At 44.7% G+C, this 8,776-nt stretch overlaps 1 protein-coding gene across 1 annotated transcript in view; it reads left to right on the top strand.

Annotated features, from left to right (window-relative positions):
• Window positions 1–1,096: 1,096 nt before the first annotated feature.
• TDRD3 (tudor domain containing 3) overlaps window positions 1,097–8,776 on the top strand; it is a 139,298-nt gene continuing 131,618 nt past the window's right edge. The window contains exon 1 of the mRNA XM_068158907.1: window positions 1,097–1,338. Coding sequence (XP_068015008.1) covers window positions 1,298–1,338 — 41 coding nt within the window. The 5' untranslated portion in view covers window positions 1,097–1,297. The remainder of the gene's footprint in view (window positions 1,339–8,776) is intronic.

Genomic DNA, 8,776 nt, shown 5'->3' with positions numbered 1-8,776 from the left:
AGGCTACACCTTGCATACTGTGTCCAGTTCTGGGCTGCTGGAACAAGTCCAGAGAAGAGCAACAAAGTTGGTGAGGGGTTTGGAACACAAGCCCTATGAGGAAAGACTGAGGGAGCTGGGGTTGCTCAGCCTGGGGAAGAGGAGACTCAGGGGTGACCTTATCACTCTCTACAACTACCTGAAGCGAGGCTGTAGACAGGAGGATGTTGGTCTCTTCTCCCAGGCAACCAGCACCAGAACAAGAGGACACAGTCTCAGGCTGCACCAGGGGAGGTTCAGGTTGGATGTTAGGAGGGAGTTCTATACAGAGAGAGTGATTGCCCATTGGAATGGGCTGCCTGGGGAGGTGGTGGAGTCGCCGTCATTGGAGGTGTTCAGGAGGAGACCTGATGGGGTGCTTGGTGCCATGGGTTAGTTGATTAGGTGGTGTTGGATGATAGGTTTGACGCGATGATCTTGAAGGTCTCTTCCAACCTGGTCTATTCTATTCTATTCTATTCTATTCTATTCTATTCTATTCTATTCTATTCTATTCTATTCTTCCCATTAAAAAGCAGATCACAAAAATATTCATGCCAATAATGAGTATTTGAGGGCAAAGCATTGTTTAAAAGACATTAGAGAAACACAGGAACAGCCTTTTATGTCTTGTCACTGTAAAGGTTAAATACTCCTCCTCATCTGCAATTCCTATTTGGAGTCTATGAAGAAGACTCCTTTCCCACACGGTGTTATCAACAATAATATTATTTATAGATCAAACTCTATTAAGATACTTTTTTCCCTCTTCCTAAGGAGGCAGATCGCTGGCCGCTGCCAATGCTCCCAGGCGGCAAAGCCCCGGCACACAGCCGCGTGCAGCCCTACCTTCCAAGGCCGGGCTGCCCTTGCCCGAGCGAGCCTGGAGGTAGGAGGCAAGGGCCGCGCTCCACCCCCTCCCGGCCCCGCGGCACCTCCTTCTCTGCCCTCACTGCTTCCCTTCTCCGCCATGGCGGCAGCGACTTCCCTGCAGGCGGCAAGACACCCTCCCCCATTGCCGTAGCAGCCGGTCGCGGGCTTTGTTCGTCTCTGCTTGCGCCGCCTCCGCCCCTTCCTTCCCTCCCTCTCTCCCCAGCCGGAGCTGGACGGGCCGAGTGCCCGGACAGGGTCGAGGGGCGGGGGAAGGAGCGGGTCCCGGGTCCCGTGTCCCTCCTCCAAGCGCCGGGCCTCCTTGCAGCGCCCTGCGCTCGCGCGCCCGCCCGCGCCGCCCCGCCCCAGCGGCCCCAAGTTCTGTGGGTGAGCGGCGGCAGGAGGCGCCATGGCCGACAGGACTAGGGCGGCGCTCTCCGAGTCGGGCTGGTAAGTGGGGGCGTCCTCGGCTGCACCGCGGCCTTCGCTGAGGCTGGGGCCGGGGTGCCAGGCCTCGCCCGAGCCTGACCGGTGCCCACTGCTGAGCGGGCCACCGGCCGCGGGCATCTGAATCTTTGCGAGTAACTCTGAGCAGCGGTGCGGGGCTTGTGGAGTTCTCCTTGTTTTGAAGCGTGAGGGGACGTCACCGCCCGAGCTCCGGCTTGGAGTCGGTCGCGGTGTCCATACGAAGGGGATACCACCCCCGCCGGTGCGCTCGGGGCCTGTCTCTGGAGCGGCTTGTACTCATGGCCAGGAGCAGCTCTCGGGCCTCCTTGGTGGCCCTGCAGAGAGACACGCTCCAGCTGCCCGCTCTAGGAGAAGCCGCCACCTGGTGGGGTCCGGATCCTCCCCGGGGGCCTGCGCGGCCGGTGGGCCTGAGGGCAGGCGGATTCCAGGGCACGCTGCGCTGCGGCCGGCCTGCTGCCCCTTACGACCATCTTTCCCCGAGGTCTGCCTTGGCTGTGTGTCGGCAGTAGCAAATGCTAGGAGGCCAGGCGGTTGCTGATAGTTTTATTGTCTTTAATTACGCTGTGCTCCCGTTCGTCGGGGAAAGTAAGATGGGAAGAGTGGCATGAAAGTGAATAGACACGTGAGGCTTGAAGCCAGGTGTTCCTGCTTTCCTGTTCTCGTCCTTGGACACACTGTCTCTTTTGGCACAAAGTCTGTCAGTGAATTGTGCTTTTTGAAGTACTTAGTACAGGCTCTGCAACTCGTTCACTAGTCTAGAGGTGTTTTGGACATTCTTGACTAGCAATTGATTTTTGTTTTGTTGTGTTTTGTTCTGCTTGTTCTTAAGTGGTTAAAGTAGTTGGCTTTTTAGTTAACATTTAGTCGTTTGTTTTTTTTTTTTCTCTTAACTGCTCTCAAACTTTTCACCAAAACAAAAGCTCAATTCTAACTACCAAAACAAATAGCAATTTACTTGGTTGTAATTGAGCAAAACCCCTTGGGATTGCAAGAAACATTTCCAGTGGCATTTTGGTGATGTTTCTATGGTGTTGTTTTAACTTTGTGGTGTTTTTGGACTCTGATTTCCTACATGGCTTAGTTGTAAAAGAGTAAAACATGGTTTAGAATAGAGTATTTCGGTTGGAAGGGACCTGCAGTGATTATCTAGTGCAACTGCTTGACCAGTTCAGGGCCAACCAAAAGTTAAAGCATGCTATTATAGACAAAGTCCAAATGCCTCTTAAACACTCACAAGCCTGGAGTTTGTTCAAATGTTGTATCACCCTCTTGGTAGAGAAATGCTTCTTAATGTCCTGCCTAAACCTTTCCTGACACAGCTTTGAAGTGTTCCTGTGCGTCCTATCACTGGATCCCTGGGAGAAGAACTCAGTACCTCCCTCTTCACGTCTCTTCCTTGGGAAGCTGTAGAGTGCAATGAGATTGCCCCACAGCCTCCTTTTTCTCCGGACTAGACAAGCCCGAAGTCCTTCATAGGACGTTCCTTCCATCCCTTTCACCAGCTTTGTTGCCCTCCTCTGGATGCATTCAAGGCCCTTAATGTGCTTCTTAAATTGTACAGACAGTACTCGAGGCCGTGCCAATGCTAAATGCAGTGGGATAATCAACTCTTTGCACCAGCTGGTTAATGCTGTGTTTGATAACCTAGCTTTTACAGTGTTTACCCAGCTTTTAAAGCTTTACTCTGTGATGATGCTAACCAAACTGCGGTGGTTGTAGGCTGTGCCTTTAAAATGTAGTTACAGATTCTGAGCAGAAAAGTTAATGCTGGAGGGGGGGAAACTTCAACCTACCACACCAAACAGAGAAAATTAGTGTCCTTTAAGTCTGCTTCTTAGATAAGCTTATCATATGTTTCAAAAATACTGTTTTAAATGTTTCTGGAGTGCATAATGCTGTGATTCTTTGCTATCAGCTATTTATGCTCGTTTTCATAACATCAGCTTATTTAAAGGGAGGTTTTGTCTATAACTGGAAACTCGTGTCCTTCTCTTCCATGCTTATTCTGAGAAGGACAAAGCTCTCCATAATAGGAACCTTTATAGTTTTTTTTTGCTTGCATTTTCATATGCAAAATTTTATCATGGTTTTGAGTTGCTTTGCTATTTTGTCAGCTTAATGACTGCCATTGATAAACTGCTCTCAGGTTTGGGCACCTCTGAAATGATCTGTTATCCAGAGTGTTTGCTCCTCTCCTTTGGGGCATATACTCTTGACTGCCCATAAATATTTGTTGTTCTTGCAATACTGCAGGGTGTGAGCCAAAGACAGAAAGATGATCAGGCAAGTACTGGGCTGATTATCTGGAATTATGCCTTGACCTAGTTCTGTTTGGAACAGTAGTATGAAGGAGGGGAAATGGATGCATATACTTTCGAGGAATGTGTGCTGGAATGGCAAAAGAAACAATAGTTTAAAGATCTTATTTAGCTCAGTGGTTTTGCACTTAAAAAATGAATAACCTCGGCATCCACACTTTTAAGTGTTTTGCTGGTACTGTTTTACTTAGGACTTCTTTTATTAGTATGTCTTAAAGTTGCTTAACAGGTGTATGAGTAAGCCTGCAGTCGTATTTAATGTGGCATGTTTCTGACTGTGCTTGATTACAGTGGTGGTTAAGTCATGTTCTGTACCAAACTGGTTGCCACTGTTGCTGTCACCTCATGTCAAAATGGTATGCTTTCTTGTACAAAAGTGAGGCTGAGTTTATACATAAAAATCTGTCCCCACTGAAACTGCAGAAGCGCCACTTGGCATATCAAACCAAGTAAGAAACTCTTGTTCTTCCATAGTTGCAAATCTGCTAGCTTGTAAGATACTGCCTGAACTGGTAGGATTTTATTAAACTTTATTAATTGTTAGAGGTAAGAAGAGTTAATACAGACACTTATTGATGTGAATTTCTGTAGTCAGTTTTGCTTGTCATTCAGCATCAAAAATTCATTTTCCAAGTAAGGCAGTAACGTGATGTGGTTAATATAGTATAGTAATAATGTGTATGTTTTATTCCAACTAGGTATTGTAAGAGAATCATAAGTTGTAAAATTGCTTAGAAATTAGTAATTTTTGCTTTGTAAGCTTTTTTTTTCAGTGTATTAATTAAGTTTTTCTCAGCTTTGGAAAAACACAGTAGCCTACAATGGTAGCTAAAGCTGAGATTTTTTCTTTTGGTGGTAGTGTTTCATAAAAGTCGGTAAAAATTTGTTTGCAGAATTGTAGTTTTTCTGAAGAGATGTTCTTGGAGTTGTCTTTAACAGTAAGCATTTCTTTGAGGTGTCTTCTTTTTGCTAAACATTACACTGTACATTGGAATGAGATACGGGCTCCAACTTGAGGGGTGAGATAAGGTATGTTTGTATTACGTTACAGCGAAAAAAGATACTCTGGCTTGGAACAGCTCTGTCTTAATGTTTTATTAAATTACCAGACACTTACAAGGAGGAAGGCTAAGGGACAGAGAGAATTACTTTTTTATATAGATATAATACTTTTTTATATTGATACCTTGGTGAATTTTGGAACAAGTTTTATGTTGTTCTCTTTAATACATACATATATAGAATAAACCAGATTGGAAGAGACCTTCAAGATCATCGCATCCAACCCATCAACCAATCTAACCCACTTAAACAACTAAACCATGGCACCAAGCACCCCATCAAGTCTCCTCCTGAACTCCTCCAATGGTGGCGACTCCACCACCTCCCCAGACAGCCCACTCCAATGGGCAATCACTCTCTCTGTGTAGAACTTCCTCCTAACATCCAACCTAAACCTCCCCTGGTGCAGCCTGAGACTGTGTCCTCTTGTTCTGGTGCTGGTTGCCTGGGAGAAGAGACCAACCTCTGCCTGTCTACAACCTCCCTTCAGGTAGTTGTAGAGAGTGATAAGGTCACCATTAAAATGCAAACCTTAATGGAACTTGAACTAGCAAATGCAGTTTTCTTACTGCAATTGAAGTCTCCAAGTACTGCAGAACATCTCCTTATGTAATCAGTGAATGACAGAACACTTCTGTTGCATGGGCTTGCAGTAGATATATTTTTTATTTAACTCTTCCAGGTGACCTTTCATGAGAATATGACAAGCCAGGACCTCCTCAATGTCTTAGATATTTGCATAACTTTGGAATTTATTATCTAGAAATGCTTACACGTTCTCAACAATCAACAGTATGTCATGTCTTATAGCAGGTTTAACCTGTAGTCCCACAGATCGTGGGTCTGCTGACTACTCCCTTAATGTGGGAAAGCAGGATGTGCAACCTGGGTAAACTAAAGAATTGTTTTAGTACAACTAAGTATACGTGTGAGTTCCATGTAAAGTAGTACAGGTTTTTCAGCTGTAATGTGTGATGCCATACAAACTAGTAAGTCTATGGCAAAAGTATATGATCTTGTAAAACTCAACATACTTTGAAGATTAGGTAGTGTTCCAAGAATGAAATGTTACTCCCAGAGATGAAGAGGAAATAGGTTTATACTGGTTGCTTAGAAACAAAAGAGTAGTGCTTAGTAATCTGTGAGAAAGCAGTTGTATCAATGTAATTTTGTTTTTATGTACTTTGTAAGTGGAAACTGTATCTATGGTGTATGCTGGACTATTTTAGACTGAATTTTAGGTATTTCAGCAAGTAGTATGCTGCATACATGGTCTGTTCAAACTTGTTCTTTGGAGGACTGATTGTATGGTGTGACCAAAGCTCTAAAGCAAAAGCAGGTGCGTGTCTGGAACCACAGGGACATGCTCAGTGGTGCATCTAACATCTCTTTCCAAGAGTCCAGGAGGGATTTGGCAGAGCAGTCAGTTTCAGGATGCTGCAGGGTGATCTGCTTTTCCTACATGTTCTTTTGCTGTTCCACTGAAGTGTTTGTGGAAAGCTCAGCTGAAATTGATCCCTACATATACAGCAAGCCCAGGCTGGATACAAGATGTTTTTCAGACACAGAATAACACAGGAGAGATCATAGAATCAGTAAGGTTGGAAAAGACCTCAAAGGTCATAAAGTCCAACCTGTCACCCAACACTTCCTGACTCTTGCCCTAATACAGACTTGCCTGCATTTGATTCCAGAAAAAGCCTGCACAAAGCCTTGTTCAGACTTACTGGCATACATCTTTGTATTGTGGAGGTACAAGGAGGACTGGATCATGAGGCTAAGGGAGCTGGAATTGTTTAGCCTGGAAAAGAGGAGGCTCAGGGGAGACCTTATTGCTCTTTACGACTACCTGAAGGGAGGTTGTAGCCAGATGGGGGTTGGTCTCTTCTCCCAGGCAACCAGCACCAGAACAAGAGGACACAGTCCCAAGCTGTACCAGGGGAAATTTAAGCTGGAGGTGAGGAGAAAGTTCTTCATAGAAAGAGTTGTTGGCCATTGGAATGTGCTGCCCAGGGAGGTGGTGGAGTCTCAGTCCCTGATGGTGTTCAAGAGGGGATTGGACATGCATCAATTCTGAGGTTCTTGACAATCCTTTTGTGTTGTAGGTCATTTTGTGAAGCTTGGTTGGTACCATAAAATCCCAAAGTACCAATACAAAACAAAGTGCTGCATCAGTTCACTTTTTGTTTGTTAAAGTGTATCCTTTACTGGCTGGTCTGATCAGTTTGCATTCTTGCTGGGTCATGAATAATGAGTAATTAGAAACTGAACTCTTTCTGCCATTTTCACTTCTGAAGGGGCAAGAAAAGCTCCATTGCTTTTGTTTTACCTTCTGTTGAGGGATACAAACCCATAGGAATGAACACAGATAGTTTAAATAGTTTTAAAAATACTTTATGTTTTAAAGAAGATGTGAGGTGGTAACAGATCATAGAATGGTTTGGGTTGGAAGGGATCTTAAAGACCATCTAGTTCCAACCCTCCTGCCTTGGGCAGAGTCACTTCCTACTAGACTGGAATATTCAAGGCTTTGAATAGTTACAGACTTGGAGTCTCCACTTCTCTGGGTAACCTGTTCCAGTGCCTTGCCACCCTCATGGTGGCATCTCAATCTACCCTCTGAGGCCGTTAATTCTTGTCCTGACACTACATGCCTTATAAAAATTCCCTCTTTAGGTATCCGGTAGGCCCCCTTCAGATACTGGAAGGCTGCTGTAAAGTCTCCCCAGAGACTTTCCTGCACTAAGCTGAACGACCTGAACTCTCTCGGCCTTTCAGGTGGGATTGTTCCACCTTTGTACAAGAGAGAACAAATATGCCTAAGGAATGATAGTGTTGGCACTGTAGCAGTTTGTTCATATATGAGGACTGATAAAATCTGAACTGATTGTGTGCTTGTAGCAAAATCCTGTGATACAGTTGCCCAGTGCTTTTGTTCAGTTTTGTGACTGCTGTATGATCATGCAGGGGAAAATAATGCAAACCTGTCTACATAGTGGTGAAGTCTAAATTGTCTGATGTTACTTAGAGAAGAGCTGTGGTCAGAAAGCTGTTGGGAATTGTTCACAAAGAGTAAAATAATTTTTAGTGTCATTATGTATATCAAAGGTGTGTCCAAGTGATTAACAGTGTGCATTGATGTAATCACCTTGGTACAGCAAAGGTTTCATAAATGGTGAAAAAGTGAATGAGAGGTATGGAAGATCCTCTGGGCCACAAAGATGAAGATCTTTAGTCTGGAAAACAGAGCAATAAAGGGGAAGTGATAGAGGTCTATGAAATCCATAGATCATAGTATCATAGTATCATTCAGGGTTGGAAGGGACCACAAGGATCATCTAGTTCCAACCCCCCTGCCATGGGCAGGGACACCCCACACTAGATCAGGCTGGCCAGAGCCTCATCCAGCCTGGTCTTAAACACCTCCAGGGACGGGGCCTCGACCACCTCCCTGGACAACCCATTCCAGGGTTTCACCACTCTCATGGTGAAGATCGTGTGGAAATGATGGATGGAAAGCAAGAATAGCTGTTGTGTGTTTGTTTGGGTTTTTTTAAAGATGGGAATTAGGCCACCCAGTGAATTAAACCTGCTGTCTGATGAAAAATAAAGTAGCTTTTCAAGCAGTGTGCAATTAAATTCTGTGACATAATTGCTAAGTGGATTAAAATTAGGCCAAGTCAGGTAGAGATAGATGCACTACACGCTGAACTTTACAATGGGGTTCGACTAACAGCTCTAAAAGGGCTGAAATACAGAAATTATGCCATGTTTTACATTCTTTACAATTGTCTGCTTCCATCCACCCTTGAAAGAAAGAGAACTGTTAGATGGGCCTGGACTGCATAAGTAAAAGCACCATTTACGTTCTGATTTTTATGTTAAGTAATTGTTGCACTGTAGTTCTGCTGAAGAAAGGATTTTTCTTGATTAGGGGTGGAGGAAGAAGGAGTAGGAATTTGTGGGGAAATGAACAGAACAATTTGGAACAGGACAGAGAGAAAAGACAAAGCAAGTAAGACAGTCCCCTATGCACACAC

Source organism: Melanerpes formicivorus, unplaced genomic scaffold (assembly GCF_026170545.1).
Source record: "Melanerpes formicivorus ecotype bairdi unplaced genomic scaffold, bMelFor1.0.p_v2 SCAF_44, whole genome shotgun sequence".
NCBI classification, from domain to species: Eukaryota; Metazoa; Chordata; class Aves; order Piciformes; family Picidae; genus Melanerpes; species Melanerpes formicivorus.
The sequence above is the reverse complement of the archived record's forward strand: the minus strand, read 5'-3'. Positions and strand labels throughout refer to the sequence as shown.